This window comes from Athene noctua, chromosome 1, assembly GCF_965140245.1.
Source record: "Athene noctua chromosome 1, bAthNoc1.hap1.1, whole genome shotgun sequence".
Classification (NCBI taxonomy): domain Eukaryota; kingdom Metazoa; phylum Chordata; class Aves; order Strigiformes; family Strigidae; genus Athene; species Athene noctua.
Window position 1 is genome coordinate 246,278,627 of NC_134037.1, and position 17,916 is coordinate 246,296,542.

The window sequence follows — 17,916 nt, forward strand, 5'->3', positions numbered from 1 at the left end:
TTCCCCCACGTCTGACAGAGCCAATGCCAGATGGCTCCAAGATGGACCCGTCGCTGGCCAAGGCCAAGCCCACCAGCAACAGTGGTAGTGCCTCTGGGATAACATATTTCGGAAGAGGGAAAAAGGCCTGTGCAACAGCAAATGCAGCTGGAGAGAGGAGTGAGAATATGTGAAAGAAACCACTCTGCAGACACCCAGGTCAGTGAAGAAGGAGGGGGAGGAGGTGCTCCAGGCTCCAGAGCAGGGACTCCCCTGCAGCCCGTGGGGCAGCCCATGGTGAGGCAGCTGTGCCCTGCAGCCCACGGAGGTCTATGGTGGAGCAGATCTCCACCTGCAGCCCGGGGACGACGCCACACTGGAGCAGGCAGATGCCTGAAGGAGGCTGTGACCCCATGGGAAGCCCGTACTGGAGAAGTCTGTACCTGAAGGACTGCACTCCATGGAAACAACCCACATGGGAGCAGTTCATGAAGAACTGCAGCCTATGGGCAGGACTCACGTTGGATAGGTTTGTGGAGGCCTGTCTGCTGTGGGAGGGACCCCACACTGGAACATGGGAAGAGTTTAACGAGTCCTCCCCCTGAGAAGAAAGAAGCATCAGCAGACAATGAGCTAACCACAACCTCCAATCCCCATCCTCCTGCACTGCTGACAGAGAGGAGGTATTGTGAGTGAAGTTAAGCCCAGGAGAAAGGGAGGGATGGGGGGAAGGTGTTTTTAAGATTTTGGTATATTTCTCATTATTCTACACTGATTTGATTGGTAATAAATTAAACTGATTTCCCCAAGTTGAGCCTGTTTTGCCTATGATGGCAATTTCTGAGTGATCTCCCTGTCCTTATTTCGATCCAGGGGCCTTTTGTTATATTTTCTCTTCCCTGTCCAGTTGAGGAGAAGAGTGATAGAGCGGCTTTGGTAGGCACCTGGCATCCAGACAGGGTCAATCCACCACACTCGTATAACAGACCATTTAATCTGTAAACTACTAGCAGTCTGGTTAGAGGCTGAGACAGGCAGGAGAGCCAAGTCCTCACTCAATGGAGTGCAGTGAAGTTTGGGCTCCCACCTTGGCTTACAGAAGCTGAAGATACGTGCATCAGGTTATACTGAGTAATTCAACACTCTGTACAAGAAAAACAGAGCTGTTTCCTCTCAGATCCCCAGTCAGCAGGAGGATGTCTAGCTAATTTTTTATTCATCTGAGTCAGTTTTGAAAGCATCCCACTCTTGCAGTGAAAAATTTTGCAGTGTGTTATGCAAGGCAACTAAAAATCTTGCCCATCACTTTTTTAATGTCTGTCATTCACATCTTGACAGTCCCACAAACTATTAGGAAAAAGGGAGTTCTCTACGGTGAATGGAAAATAGTAAATCCAGAGAGTGATCAGAAGTACAATACAATCTATCAGTATGTTAAAAAGACAAAGTAACAAAAAATATGGCCCTCTGGGTTCTTAAACACACTCACAGTAAAAACTGTCTAGGTTGTGAATTAGAGAGAGGGAGAAAATGATGCCTGAAATTAATCCAGAGTGAGGATGATAATGTGATAACTTTTATGGATGAGTGCATGTTACACTTGAAAGGGTCCCCTGTTCATGGGACCTTCCTTCATGTTTCCTAAAGAGCCAATGTCAACAGTCCACTTTCTGCTTGCCATAAATTTAAGTCCCATCAGCATAAAACAAAGATGCTCTATTCTTAATGCGACCCCAATAACTTCCCATTCTAGTTACTATAAACGTTCCTGTTATGAATGTATAATTCTCACTGGGCACATATATGCCAACCTGACTCATGTTACCTAATTTATCACTCTGTGTCTCAACTCACTGAAACTGGAATTTGGCTGTCTACGTGGACAATGCTTTGTGAAGCTCCAGGGAGTCTGTCAGCAACACCTGGCTATAACACAAAAAATAGTACAGGTTATTTATGGTCTGTATGCTGACAACCATGCTTCTCACCCGTAATTTTGGGACAAGCATCTGAAAACACCCCCTCATCAAATTTTAGGTGACAGGATGTCTTCTCAAGAATATGTTGGTGAATAAAAACCAGCCTCAGTGCTGAGCATCATTATGAGTGCTGTGGACTGTGAGTTTTCCAGGAATTAAAAAGTGTGATGGGTACAGTGAGATCCAAGAAGCCTCAAGCTTGTACTGAAAGAGATGTGTGTCCTGCACATATCTGAACACTTAGTAGATGTTCCCTGAAGTCAACCTCCCTTCTCTTAATGGCACCAGCATTTTGTACTCACGATTACGCTGCAGATTCAGTTCCATGTATTTCCATCACTACTTGCCTAGCTGAGAGTGAAGTCAAACAGCTCCAGGTGCAAGTGCTCAGATTTAGTTCAGAAATGTTGCTCACAACAGGAAGAGATTAGGCCTTATCTTAAATGCTACCCTTCTATGTCTAATATTTAGTTTCTGTGTGAGGTCCCTCATGGATAAATACCTAGTCACTGACATTTAACTTTACCTCACAATTTGCGATTGAAAAGTTGAACTCTGGACAATGACCGAAATAAAATCTTCAGCACAGAAAAAACTAAAATAAACAATCTTATGAGCATATTATTATGAAATAAAGAAATAATGCATAAAAATCAGAAGATATAGGAAAAATGGGGAAAATGTGAATGGTAGGGAAATTTGAATGTCACTTGCTAGTGGGCAGTGCTGATATCAGGCCATATGCACATTGAGGTGCTTACACTAGCTGTATCTGCTCCCAAGCATTGTACTGGTTTAACTACACTAATTATAAAATCAAACAATTAAATCAGAGCAGTATTTGCATGCAGGAAGCATGCAGCCCTTCAAAGGCAAATTTCCCTTTGATGCACTGGACTGAATATTACATGGCACATGTAATAAGGCTGAAAGGGATATTAAGAATTGAGATTGTTGTTGGTAGGTTCCTCTGCAAGGCTGGGTCATGAAAGTTTTCCCTCGTATCTGGGCAGCAAGTGTGGCCACGGGAGGATGGCTCTAGCTGGCCATAGCAGTGATACCATGCAGAGCACCCAACGCTCAGACTCTCCCAGTACTTGTGCTGTCCCCATTTCTACAGCAGAGTTGTCAGCTGGAGTCCCCATTCAATGTGCACGCTTGTTCCTGCTGCTAGAAACACACTGTGTGCTCCAGACTCGGACTCCACATTCACATGGGGCCACCCTGTATTTCTGGGATAGAGAGAGTGGGTAGATCTTTGTTTCTCTGACAAGCTTTGGCAGAACTATCAAAGTGAGGTGTTTCCCAGCGCTTATGTAGTCTCTGAGGCAGAGCATCTGGTGCAAAAGGCCCTGAAAAACTTTAAATCATGGGAAGGGACAGAATGGGGTATTTCCTGTTAACGTGAACCTATTTGCACAAAGCATTAATAACTGCTGTGACCTGAAACCCAGGTCATTCATGAATTCCACTTAGCAATTACTCACATAGTATTTAACAATTTGTTTAGCAAGCTGCTATGAAAACAGAAGTGCAGGGCTTGGTACCTGGGCTTTCTACTGCCCAGATCCTCAGGGACCACAGACCATGGAGGATGCTCTCAGTTTACCACAACCTTTTTTTGGTACGGAGCAGCAGCAAATACTGTGAAGATGAGCAATGAAGGATCACACTGTAGGGTAAATACCTGCCGCTAAAGCTCCTGTGCTGAATTCCAGCATCCATTCCATCCATCCTGTTCTCCTTCTCCAACCTTTCCTTTCAGCTCAGCTTTTCTCCATCTGAGTAGCTCCCATCTGTCCAAGATACGGCCCTATTTTTAGCTGCTCACACTGCATGAGCAGCATGAAATTCTAGGTACTGGGATATTAAAACAGAAAGCCATTGCATCAGATCTCATTGAAATATAACTGCCTCTGGAGTTTCCAATTTGGATCTACTGCATGGCTTTAATTGCATGAGGCACTTGCGAGGTTCATAAAATCAGTGTTCAGGCAAATGTACCCTTTTGGGTAGATTTGGTAGAATCACATTTATTCAGTGCAAGTTAAGTACAGCTCACTCATTTCCAGCCTCACATAGTTCCTCAGATATCATGATTTTCTTGGAAGGGAACGTCTGCTAGTGCTAACGTGTTTGGAAAGCTCATAAAAACTGGAGGTAGCTGCAGCATGCATATCTAGCATTTGCTAACAGTTCACTGTGGGTTTCCCTAATGTGGCAGATTTACAGAGGTCGTATTTCCATCTGGATGGGTTTGCCCATGAATAATTCTCCTCTGTCTTGTGCACAAACATGATTTTCCTACAACACCCATATATTTCTCTGTCCCCATACCCCCCTCTGTCTCCCCAGTATTTTTCTTCACACAACACTGTGGCCAAGGCAACAGAAAGAAAATCTTTCTATGAAAGTGCATGTTATTTTCTGAGCCTTGTATATCTTAGGGCAGGGCTCAAGCAGGATTTTAGCTGGTGGTGAAGATAGTTGGTGCTGTTTAAGGATGGCTTGGTGCAACTGTATACATTGGATTTTCATTGTTCAGACAGACATGGGTTGGAAATACCAAGGCTGATATCAAAACCCAAACAGCATTGGTGCTATGAGAGAAAGCACCCAGCCGGTGCCGGTGGCCTGGCCGATGCCAGAGCGTGCCTGCTCTGTGCTGCGGGATGACAAGGAGCAGGGCGGTTTGGGCAGCAGCAGTCCCATCCCCGTGGCTGGCTCTGCACCAGCTCAGGGAGGAGTTTCTGCATCCCCAAACAAGCAGTGAGGGAGAGCAAGTGGTTTTCCTTTTGGGAGTATCTGCACAGAGGCAGGCAACAGTCGAGCAGAGGTAGCACTGGGGATGCTGTACAGGCTGCAATGGCATCCTGTCCCCAGCGCCCACCACTCCACTAGTTTTCAAGGGTCTCTCAAAATCCAAACTAAAATCAATAAACAATGTCCTGATCTGCCAGAAAGAAACTGTCGCTTAAGCTCTGAACAGTCCTTTGGGAAAACCTATTTTTCCTGTTTCCCATTTTTGGCAGTTCTTAGTGGGTTTGTTTATTTATTTTTTACCCCTTGAGATTAATCACTGTAAGGTGTGGGACCCGCTCGCTGCCAGCTCCACCCCAGAGGTCTTTTTACGGACAGGGTGCTCCAGGCTGCCTGTACATCGCTGCTGTACCCCGCGTGCTCCCTCCACGCTTCCGTCATTCGTGCAGCAGTGAGGGGAAGTGCGGCTTGTAAAGCCCCACTTTCTCTGAGTCGCTCCTGCCAGCTCACATCTCCAGCACTAAACTTCCTGTCCGCTTTTCCGGCAGAGCAGGTTAAGGAAGGGTATGGGAAAGTTAGCAACAGAGAAGTACTGCAGCTAACAAAAACTTGATGGCTGTACATATGCAAAAGTATTTGTGCTGCATGGAGAAGAAAGCTTCTCCAACCTTGCTCACCAAATGGCAAGTTCTAATCTATTTATCTCAGTGAGTAGGTGAAAGAGCCGGTATTCAATGAAGACTATAGGAAATGTGCTCATGGTAGTAGATGAAGAACACCTCTAAGCATGTGCAAGCATTTTGGAAAGCTTATGTAACATTTCCTTTGCAAAATAAACATATACTTATAGCCCCATTTCCAAAATGTCACCAACAGTATCATCACTTGCAAATGTTTCTGGGGAGGAGGTTGCCAAATTGCTAAATATATTCCGGGCTTTGAATTGACATTTCGTACTGTTTCCTTTCTACCCTGATAAATCTTTTCTTAGCCCTCTCACAGAAGCTCGGAGACCTGCCTGGGGATGGCATCCCACTGGGTTGGGTGCTGTGCAGTAGTAACTGGAGACTCGCCTCCTAATTTTATAGATGTGGGCACTGTGCCAGGGGAAGCCTACAACTCTGCTTTTTCTCCACTTGCTGTTAACCCCCCTGCAGGACTGACAACACGGTGTAAGGAGGGGAATCATGGACACAACCAAGGGGACGGAAGTGGAGGGATGGGAGAACCTGTGAGAGCATAGGGACGAGGTCTGCACAGCATACAGGGACAAGCGATCACTGCCTAGCCTGAAGCGCAGCTTGTGCCAAGGCCCCCGGGTGCAAACATTAGCTGGCATTTTTGGAGACTTGTGCTTCAAAATTCAGAAGGGTTTTTATATGTGGTTTGCCTTAGTGATGTATGGCCATCTATCTGTAAACTAGTGCAGATACCAAGAATGCATCATTTCAAGGTGAAAGACCTTACAAATTCAATGAAGAGGATATGGTGCAACTCATGACACATTAACATACGTAATGCATATAAAACTCTGCCCTAACCATCCATTTCTCTTTCCCAAGGATATTAGGGGCAGTCTGGTGGGCCTTCTGAGATAGGACCCACAGGCATGGTGTTACCCAAGAGCTATATCTCCTAGTGGTCATAGATGTCTATGGTTTTGTTTGTTTGGTTGGTTGGTTTTTTTAATTGGTTAGGCATAGGATAGGGAAGAAAATGAACAGTCAGAGCCAGAAAACCTGAGGAGACAGAAGCACTCATACCGTGTTCCAGGCTTTAATATTCCATCTTCCCTTTACTTACACGATTCCACTGACATGCAGAAATGAGGGTGCAAGGAGAGAGCAGGTGCCTACATCCATCTCAACAAAGAGATCACTGAAGCACTATCACATGGATATGCTGGGCCTAAATAACCTATCCAGGTGGCTACATAACATGGAACCAAATTAATCATTTACTGCTATTTCATTCATAGATGGCAAGAGCAGCTGCCACCAATTATGTAAGCAGCACATAACATTTCAGCTTCCAGGAGAACCAGCCTGGGTTCTCCAGATGAAAAGGAACCTTGTTAAAGCTGGATCAATTTCCAATCCAGTTCATCACAGGGATGTAAAAACTCTTCTCGCAGAAGGGAAGTGGTAGCTATGAAAAGCTGCATGAGATGGCAGGATCTTTTTCTGCTCTTTTTGTGATCAACATGGGTGAAGATGCATGTAGAGCCAGTGACAGCTGGAGAGGCTGGAGATAAAAATATCCCCCACGAAGTGTAGAAAGACAGGATTAGAAAGAACCTCCTGGGCGGTCAGGAGTAGCCCCTTGCTGATGAAGACACTGTATTTAATGGGAGTATACGGTAACGTGCAAACACGACAGCTGTATCAAACTGCCGCCTTTCATGGAGCTACCCCAAAAAGCTCCTGGCTGGCAGGGCTCTTCCACAGCCTCCTCTTCTTACGATCAGTATGATCAGTACGCTTTCTTCCCTTCTCCTGACGGGATTTATTTATAGCCTGCTTACACCCATTTGTTCTTGAGCCAACACCATCCATTAGCTTAACTGATGTTTCCTCCTCCTTTGGTTCACGGCTTTCTGGAGCACAATGGCAGCCCCTCAGCCTCCCCTGGGCTGCCCCAGCAGACTCGGGGCCCGTGGGGCCACGGCCGCCCCTCCCTCCCGCCAGGGACCCCGTGAGAGGCACAAGAGCCCGCAGCTACACCTGCACCCAGCCTGCTGCCGGCTCCTCCGACGGGGACCAGCCCTCGGGAGGGCTCCGGAGAGGACCACGGCTTCTGCGGGGCGCTGGGGGGAGGACAATTCTGGGGCAGCGAGGCACCCACCCCAGTCCCGGGACCGTGCAGCAGTTCCCGAAGCTGTGACCCTCGGACGGAAACACCCTCCCAATCCAGAGCCCCGCAGCCCCCCGACCCCCCAGGGCCCCGCCGGCCGCTGCCCCCCGCCGCGGCACCGCGCGCAGGCGCAGGGCGAGGGCGCGCGCCCCCTCCCCGGCACGAGGCCGCGCGCCCCCCACCCCCCCCCTTTTTTTTTTTTTTTTTTTTTTTTTTTTTTTCCCGGGCGCTGGCGCACGCGCGTCGCCGCCCTCCCCCGCAGAACGGGGCGCGAACGGGGGGGCGTGGTCTTGAGAGGGGCGCGTGCGAGGGGGCGTGACCCGCGGGCGTGGGCGTGGCCTCGGGGGGCGTGGCGCGGCGCGGCGCGCCCTGTCCATGGTTACGGCCGGCGGCGGCGGCGGCGGCGGCGCGGGTGTCCCCGCGGGTGTCCCCGCGGCGGGAGGGCGGCGGCGCGGGGCTGCATGGACGTGATGTCCCCGCAACAGGAGCACCTCGGGCCGGGCCGTTCGTCCTCGGTGAGCGGCGAGAGCAGGGTCTTCGCCGCCGCCGACAGCAAGAAGGTGAGGCCGCCCCCGGGAGACCCGGAGGGAAAGCGGCCCCCGCCTCGGTCCCGGAGCCCCCCGCGGGCCACCGCGTCCCCAGCGGGCACTCCGCGGCTCCGTCGTCCCGGGTCTTGCTCTGCCGCCGCCAGGGCAGCGCGCTGGGCGGCACGCCGTCGTCGGGACCGGGACCGGGACCGGGGCCGGGGCCGGGGCCGTGGCCGGGGGAAGCTGCCGGCGGAGCTGAGGCGGGGGGTGTCCGCGGGAAGGGCTTGCTGCAAGGGTGCCCCGGGGAGCAGGGAGTGCGGCGGTGCCCGGTGGAGCTCAGGGGGGCTCAGCCGGGTGAATAACCCCGGGGGACCTGAGGGGGGTGGTTGCGCGGATGCCCCGGGAGCAAAGGGGGGCTGCTGCCTGGCTGTGCGGGGTGGGTGGGGAGGGCTGCTGCGTCGGGGTCCCGGGGGGCTCGGGAAGGGCTTTGCTGGGGGGTGGTCGGTGGTGGAGCCAAGGGGCTTTGCTGCATGGATTTCCCGGTGAGCTGGGGGGGGGTTGGGGGTGTGTGTGTGCTGCATGGATGTGCTGAGGAGATGTGGGGATTCGCTGCATGGATGTCCCCGGGAGCCCTAAAGGGAGGATTTGCCGTATGGATGTCTGGAGGTTTTGCTGGGTGGGTATCAGAGAGAGCAGGGGGAGGCTCGCAGGATGATTATCCACAGGGTCCAAGAGGGGTCTGCTTGCAAGTGTGTCTGGGGGTGCGAGGAAAGGGTTTGCTAGAACTGAGGGGGTTTGCTGGCTGCTCTCGCACGTGCTTTCTACAAGAGAAATGTAAGAGCAGGTTCCCAAAGAAGCGCCTTGCGCTTTCTCAGTATATCACAACTGATGGCAGAAGAGCCTCATCCCATCTTCAAAACTGGTTGTAAAATCTGTTTGATGTCTCGAATTGCTTTTCAGCATCTGACACAATCAAGCGCAAAATGCTTACTTCTGCGTACAGCCAATTACTTGTTTCTGCCTTATATTTAGCTGTAACGAGCTGTAATAACCACATTCTTCCCACTGTGTAAAACAGGAACTCTTTTTTCCTCTTTGGTTTAGCAAGTGCTGTAGTGTTTTTCTGTCCAAATAGAGCTGGTACCTTCCTGCCTCACCAATTTTGCCTCACAATGACATTTAAATTTATGCACTGCCTTGTCTTTAGAGGTGTACAATACTACTGACTGCCAAATAGACTGCCAGGATTAGAATGACTGGCCAGGTTACTGTGCCCTTTACTAAATCTGGTGACATGAATTTAGGATGTGTGGTAGTAGAGGCTGAGCTTGTGTCCAGTCCTGCTGCTGAGTGGTGGCTGCTGGCCATGGCACAGTGGTGCAGAGGGGACTCCTGATCCCTCTCCTCCTGCCAGAGCATCTCTTTGGGCCAGGGAGTAATGCTTTTCATTTCCATGGGCTGTGTCTACGTGTGCCATGTCCCACCGAGGCACATAGCGCTCCAGCCTGACCGCAGCCCTGGGGACCTCTTCTCATGGCAGCAGCAATGGTGAAATGGTTGCCTGGAGAGTGTTTGGTCAAGACGTCTACCATAGTTTGCTGCAGTTAATACCTGATTGGTTTCTGAAGAGAGAGTGTGATATGCCTACACAATGTGGTGGAGTACCTTCTGCTGCCTAGCTGGACAAAGTGATGGAGTAGATACCCTCTCCAAGTACTGCAATTTAATTTGAGATGTCTAAATATGCGTCTTTGATTTTTCTTCTATAATTTCTTTCATTTTTTCTAAAGACAGTACCATGAACCTTCCAACCTGGCAGAGCCCTGATGCCAGATACCTGCCTGAAATGAGAAGGGATGCTTAAGTACTGTGAAGATGAATATTTTTTTCTTACAAGTTCTACTTCATGATTCAGTATTCTGAGGACAAATATTAATGGTAGCCCTTGTGTTTCCTATTCCTGCTCCAAAGAGCCCACAGGCAAAGGAACACAGACCTTGTTTTTGCCAGCACTGAGAAAGGAGCGGGGATATTACTTTTTACGGATCTTGGCAACCCTTTTGGAATTCCTCAGCATGGAGGCACATGCAGCAGGGGTACAGATGGAAATCTTCCTGCGGAGAAGCAGCTTGAAACCCTGGCTGGGCCATGCAGCATATGGCAGCTTTACACCGTGCACAGCCAGCGCAGGCAGCCACCAACATCCAGCCAACTGCTCATCTGCTCGTCCATGGTCATGGTGCTCCCTTCAGACTGCTAGCACACCATCTCTTTGTCCTTATCTGGGGAAGAAGATTCTTAACCTTTATCCATGTGCAGCAGTGGGCTAGTCCTAATTTTGCCTGGAGCTGGATCTCAGTGACAGTTCAAGTAGTTTTTTTACTACTTAGATCCTATGGACTCTATATATACCTCTGTTTTGTCTTCCACTCAGTGCCAAAGCATCGTATTTTTTTACAATACAGAACCTCTTTCTTACTATGGGGGAGATTACAGCTTGTATTGATTACATACGGTTAAATGGAAGAATGTTTTGGCAAGAAGTCAGTTTTGATACTGGTGACACAGCAGGTCAAGTTGAACAATTTTATTGCAAATATGTATTTAACATCAACTATTTTACTTTCTGACACAAATGCTCCCAAATATGGGATGCTAAATGACCACTGAACTTTTCTCCCATTTTTATTATCGTGACTATACCTTTCTCAAATTAGCTGAGATTTGCTACATTGTTCTGTGGTTGTCTGAACTCCTACTTCATCTTCCGCTTGGCTGTCAAAACAAAACTGAAGTATCACATGCTTGATCGCATCATAGGACCGAGAGACAGAAGATGTCTAGGACTTTTTTCATGTATTCCGTGTGACCATTTAAACTATTTTCCTGGAAACATTTCATTTCCTTTCCTTTTCTTGACATGCAAAGTGGTTTGAACTGCAAACCTGTCTCTCAGACACTGGGAGATTCTCTCTGGTAAATGCTTACAAGGTATTCAAGACACCCTGCTAAAAGGTGACATTGAATTGCAGTGTTTTAGTTAATGCTTTTGGAAAATTCTAGACTAGATTCCCTTCTTTACTGGACTTATTGGAGTCACTGGACTATGTGCAGTTGACCTACAGATAAGTTTTGTACTGACTGTTTAGTTTAGTAACCAATACCAGTAAATTGATGCAACTCTGAAGTGGACTGAAGTAACATGAGAAAGAGTGATTATACTGATAGAGCTTATTTCTACAAATTTATCAAAACAAACTATGCAGCAGAGACATCTTTCATTCCAGTGTAACTGTGTCAGCAGTAGCAGCTGTGGTCATTTAACCATAAGTTCCTGGTGTTTCACTTCTCTCTTCTTAGAGGGGCTAGATTCCAACCAACTCTGAATATTTTACACAAGACAATATTTGGTAACACAAGGAGTCACTCTTAGGATTTTTTGCTGCCTTCTTGAAGATTTCAAGTATCAACTACTTATAATATTTTGGAGGTTCAGCAATTTTTAATATTTACTCAAACAATGTGTGCAAAAAATTAACAATTTTGCACACTAACCAAAATAGTATTTATGATTTGAGACTTGAAATGTGGTATTCCATCACCATAAAAATGTTTTTCTTTGTGATTCTGATCACAAATACAGCAACAGTTTATTGTCAGGGAAAGGAGACTTATAGTGTTTCCTAAGAGTGTACTAAATGGATAAAATTCAAGTAAATTAACAGCATCAGAAGAGTAAAGGTAGTCACATATAATCTTCATCCCTACTTGTCTTACTGTATATATTTGCCATTGTATTTGATGATACCTTCATCTCATGCCCTTATATATATATATATATATATATATATATGTTTTTTAACATAAAGCTCCCTAAGCAGAGAGTTCTTTTTCCTGCAAGTCTTTGTCCTGTTTACTATGGTCCTTGGCTGAAGATCTGGTGGGTTGCTTCCAAAATCACACCTGGTAGTGCTGGGAATCTTGGCTGTCCAGGAACACTTCTGGCACTCTTTAGTGAAGTGATGGACAGTTCCTGTCATCCCGCAGACATAGCCTGTAGCAATTTTACCTCTGATGAGTACTGAAAAGCCCCTGTTTTAATGAAGTCATCTGCATAGTTGGTCCTTAGGCTGAAATCACTTTGGCAGGCTGTGCAGGCTTACGATAACTTACTGTTGTGATGTGCCTCCTGATGCTGCTTTAATTACGAACTAGCATTAGCAATCCTTTCTCTCTCTGTCCATGAGAGAAATTGAAAATTATGCATAAAACAATGTGTTCTAGTTCTTGAGTTTTCTCGTCTTGGGTTGTGGGTTTTTTTGTCCCTCATAGTGGCGTAGGAAAGAGAGGGACTTGTCAGATCATGTGGGATCTAATACCCAAGAACTGCACTCATCAAATTATTGCCTGTTTACTTCATGCTGCTTGAAGTATCCATGTGGAGTGGGGGGAATCTCCTCTCTCTGTTATCTGTAAACTGCTCCCGAGAAAGCCTTGCTGTACAGCAACTGAGGCAGAATTACGTCAATGTGCTAACCTTGTCAGGCTTGAAAGGAAACTTTGGGCTTCATCAAAACCACCACAACCAGAGTTGCTGGTCTGAGCACTGTGGGTGCAGTGCAGCTGACAGTAGGACCCACAGGTGAAAGACTGATGCTCTCCCTCTCCACAGTTTTAGTAGTCTTCCACATCTCCATCTTTTTAGGTAGATGGGTGAGATCTTTTGAACACATCCCTATCAGTGCTTTGGGAGGCAGTTGGTAGAGCATCTTTTGCTCTTAGTTTCTTTCACTCGTTTTTCTTTCTACTCTGAGATGGCCTTTAGTCTCTGTCTTTGCTGGGCTCTCTAGCATCTTCTGTTCCATGATGATGTGCTTTTGCTTCCACTGTGTTGATAGCCCTTTCCTCTTGTGCCCTGCAATTGTTTTCTCCTCAGTTATCCATCCAAAAATGGCTTTCTTTTTAGGAAAGTCCTTGTAAGTAAAAGTATTCTGCCAGCATAAACAAAAGCACATAGTTTTGTCACCTGCTCTGCCTTTATGGTAAATGGGCTCTCTGTGGGACCTAGACATCTCTGCTGCCTGAGCCAACAGTTCAAATGCAGTCATCTTCTCACCCTGTTTATAAGGGCTCAGGAATGTTATAGGTCAGTATAGGGCCATTTCTTGCTTTACCAAAGCATAAGAGATTCTTGTTATTTCTGGTATTTTTAGACAACCATACACTGTAAGTCTAACAAATACTGGGTAATAGCATGCAGGAAAAAAATGATTTATTGCCTCTCCTACATAGCCCAATGATACAGGAGAAAAAGTGATGCCCAATGGTCCTGGAAAATTAACTGCTAGGTGCTGAGGATTGTTTTGATTTTTTGATTGTCAGGCAGTTAGTTGATCTTTGCCATACAGTTTTTGGTAAAGGTTTGTGTTCTGTGCTTTCGTTCATGTCTGGCTAAACCACAGGTAGGTTTTGTTGCTCAGACAAGAATAGAGTTTGCATGGGTGAAATGTCTCATGGTTATTAACTTAGATACTTCTAAAGAATAGGCTTTGTTAAAATCAGACTTTCTTTTATTAGAAAAATAAAGCAGTGAGAGGGAGAGCTTAACCACTTGAGTGCAATCCTCAGCTCAAGGTATCGGCACATCTGAGTGTTGTCCCTGTCACCCAGTTAAATGACCCAGGCAGATGTCCCAGCCTTGACCCACTTCTGGAGCCAGCCTGTAAATCAGGAGTCTGAAATCCTTTCATCTCAGGGGAGACTTTTACAAGGGTGTCTGCACATTGCTGAGGAGGCATTTCTGCTGTGTTCACCTGTCAGACAGGAACTGAATACATTTTTCTGCTATTCTGTATATGAATCTCTTAAATAGACATCAGGTAATATAATTCTCTCATCCTAAGCTCAAGCCACTCTCTCAGAAGGCAGCGGTGCCCTATGTTACTGAACTCACAGATTTGTCTGTTCCCTATCCTTCGCTCAGATAGCAAGGAGAGGATTGAGCTGATTAACTCCATTTTCTTGCTCACCTTAGTTTTCTTTTACAGTCAGTGGAAGAAAACAGCACGTCTAGGACAAGATGAATTGTGCGCTAAATGTGTCCTTTTCTCTTTGTTGACTGTAAAAGGATCACAGAGAGAATAGCTCAGGTGTGCAAGTCTGAGGTTGGGTGAGAGGAATCCTCCTGCATGTCTCTGACCATCCTATCGGTCAGGCGCCATAACCTGGCGGCGTGGGCAGTGTGCTTCTGGAGAATGACACCACACAGCACAGCCCCTGCGCTAGCCCCCCTGCTCCGACCTCCAACTACCTTTGCAGGAGCTGCAGCAGGATATCCATTTATTGCATAGATTTTCACTTCTCTAGATACTTTTAAAATATTATAAACAGTGTATATCTGTTACTTTAGTTGTGGTCACAAAAGAAATAGTAAGTACCATGATTTTTTTCACACATTCTTTATTTAATTCATGCTCTGCCATTCTCTTTCTAAGCTTGATATAGTTAAGTGATATGCACAAAATACAAGAGAGTGCTTCAGCTTCAGTTCCAATTTTTTTGAGGACATCATGCAGATACTGTTGTATATTACTTTTTTCACAGAACGGAGATTAATATAACTAGGCAATATATTAATTTACATAAATTCCATATAATATCAGTATCCACTTCAACTGCAATGCAAAATTTGTTGAATACTGGCAGTCAGGAATAGATTTTTTCATCCAGCTGACAACTTGTGAGATACTTGTGAAAGTTCTACTGTAATCCTGTAATCTGTAGGGGCTCTAATTCCTGAGGAGACACAGCATATTTTCAGTGATGGCTTGCAAGGTTACTGTCCTCAGCATGGTGGTCTGATCTTCTCATAAACCACCTACCATCACAGTTTATAAAACAGTGTTTTAGAGTGTAGGTCTGATCATTATCTGGTGTAGATTTATTCTTTTGCAATCTATAGCCTTATGTCTGTTTATACCAGATGAGAAACTAGCCAAATACTAAAGCGTACCACCAGTCTGACAACAGAAAAAGCAAACCTTTTTGTCTCTGTGAAAGAGCAGTCAAGACAACCACCACCAGAAATGCAGAAAGTATGAAGTTAAACCTGAATTGGGGGGGGGGGGGGAGGAACAGGAACTCAAGCTTTTGAACGTGAGGAAGGCAAAAATAACTCCAGTTGGTCCTGAGTGATAGAAGATTATCATCTTTGCATCTGGCACACTGTAAACATTTATTATGAATACAGATTTTATGATACATTTCACATGGGTGTGACTCAGCCAGCAAGTATGAGGATTTCTCTCTGTGTTGACCTTTCTAATATTTACATGAAAAAATGGGAGGTTATGATGTGGGACACATGTTGAGAAATGCTTCTCTGTGTCCACACTTAGATAATTGGACATTGCATCTCCTTTTGCTCCCAAACATCTGCTCTCATTACAGCTGTCCAGGATGTATCTCTTCTCTGCATTGCCATGTTATCATCTTCACACATGTAAATACAGTGAAATTGAGGAGAGCAGGAATCTGGGTCCAACTTAGTCAAAAATTAATTTATTCTCCTCCTTCTGAGAGTAAATCAATTCAAGTTATCATGATGGTCACTTATTTTCTCTTCCCAAAATATGTACATAGCAAAATAAAAGGAAAAAACCCCTTTCTGTTTGTAGTCAATATTTCAGTGTAATGTTTTTATTTGCATACAGCTGACCTGACTCACTTCATTTCTGCTGTGAAGGATTTCCTTTTCCAAATCTCGTCAGTTCTTTTTATGTTTTAGGGCTCTTCTTTGGAAGCTTTGCTTAATCGCTTTGTATTTAGAGGCTGCCCAGAGAATCTTTGGAGTCTCATCCTCAGACGAGAGTCCACAGACCTGGACTAGAGGTGGTCTGGAGCAGCTTGCTCGAGCAGGTCCTTCTCTCAGCAGGTCCAGAGAGGCTGGACCACAGACCTCCTGGGATCCTCTCCAACCTGAGTTATTCTGTGACTCTCTGACAGTCATCTCTTACTAAACTTGCTGTAGTCCTAATCTTTACCTTAATCCTCAAATATTTAAGTCAAGACTGGAATCTCACTGCCACGGGCACTATTCAGTGCTGCTAAACCAAGCATGAAAAAATTGCCATAATTGAGAGAGATTTTTAAATGCTGCATTTTTTCAGTGGCTTCATTTTCAGACCTGAGAAGCCAAAGGATTTAAGATCTCTTTGAAAACATAACCAAACCTCCACTGCATTCACAGAAGCTGAGATGCTCTAGTTTTAACCACCCCCGAAAGCCACCTGCCCAATAACCAGACTTGCAGTAAGGTTCCACTTGGGAGTTGATGCTTTATATAAACTCCTACAGAAAATGCTGTCTGGGGGAAATCTGTGGCTTGTCTTCTGTAGTATGTGAGACTGGATTGTTACACACATCTCTTTTTGCCTTCATATTTGTAGGTATGCTACTTTTAAAAATGCAAACAGCTTCTCAGATTTGCTAACTGTAAGGCAAACAGATTTCACTCACTAGAAAGATTTAGCCAAGCATTTTTTTTCTTTTTTTCTCAAAACTAGCAAAAGTGGGCATCTGTGTTGTTAGTAATCTATTAAGTTATTATCCAGTTATTTTATGATCGGATAGAAGGCAACTAAATGTTCCCATCATTCTTGAGAAGGTTATTTTCTGATGAAAGAAAGAGGGAAGAGGGGATCATTTTTAAAGGTGAACTGAAATTGCACAGCTGAATTTATAACAATTGCTGCACAATAGCTGTAACTGAGTATCTGACAAAACAAACAAGCGTGCTCTACATAAGTAAATAAAGGGGGAACCAGAAAAATGACACAATAACAAATGCACTGCAATGAGTAAAAGAAATACACTTGTCAAAAGCAAGTAAAGCACTTAGTACTGTAGAGTTTCATTTCTCTTGAGTGGAGCACACTGTGCACCTGCCCAAACAAAATGTGTGCCACATCCCGCACATATATTGGCAGAAGAATCAGTTGTTCCCTACCATATCCATTCCTGGTAATCAGTGGTTATTTTTAGTATGAAGTGAAGAAAGTCTTGCTTTGTGATTAGTTGAGAACAGAGACTTCATGACTGTCAAAGGTTCACTTGTTTGGGGGCTCTCAGCAGTTACCAGGCCGCTGTAAGGGACTGCTCTAGCATTGGATACTGTCCTGCTGGGGTCTCGGGAGGAGTTCAACCCTGGTCCCTTTGTTCACCAGTTTATTCTGAAAAACTATTTGAGCTAAACAACGTAACAGCCACCCTTTTGGTGGAGGGTCAGTGAGAGGAGAGGTCATGCACCTTGGCAGAAGGCTGCACAACCAGTTCTGGAGAGCAGCTCCAAAGTTAGGGACAGGACTCCTTAGTCCTGCTTCTGCCTGCAGGAGGGAGAGGATACAGTGGTGAATACATCTGTCTTCAGGGAAATGTGTGCTTTTGTTTCCTGTGGGTGCTTTTGAAAATTTCTACCTCTGGGGAAGATTGTTGTTTATTTGCTCAGTATTTTTATTGTAGTGTTCAACTTCACTGAATGGGAATCCATGCTCCCTTGATAGCTACTGACTTTTTTCATCTCTTCCTTATGCTTTGTCTTTTTTTTTTTTTTTCCCCTGCTTCATACTCTCTGAGTCTCTCCTTTTTCCCATTCCTTTACTAGTTCTGTGCTAAGAACTGCCCTGCCTCTCACTTTCCTGTTTTGTCCCGTACATAATCAGGAATGAAAAAAATGTCATTATTGACTACAGAGAGACAAGACATAATGCTCCAACTAGATTAGTAGGGAAGGAAAATGCCCTTATCTCGATTTGGGAACA

General features: G+C 45.7%; 1 protein-coding gene across 1 annotated transcript in view; it reads left to right on the plus strand.

The window, feature by feature from the left end:
* The first annotated feature begins 7,920 nt into the window (after nt 1-7,920).
* The window catches only part of ARHGAP20 (Rho GTPase activating protein 20), a 62,753-nt gene continuing 52,757 nt past the window's right edge, over nt 7,921-17,916 (plus strand). The window contains 1 exon segment of the mRNA XM_074932185.1: nt 7,921-8,131. Coding sequence (XP_074788286.1) covers nt 8,033-8,131 — 99 coding nt within the window. The 5' untranslated portion in view covers nt 7,921-8,032.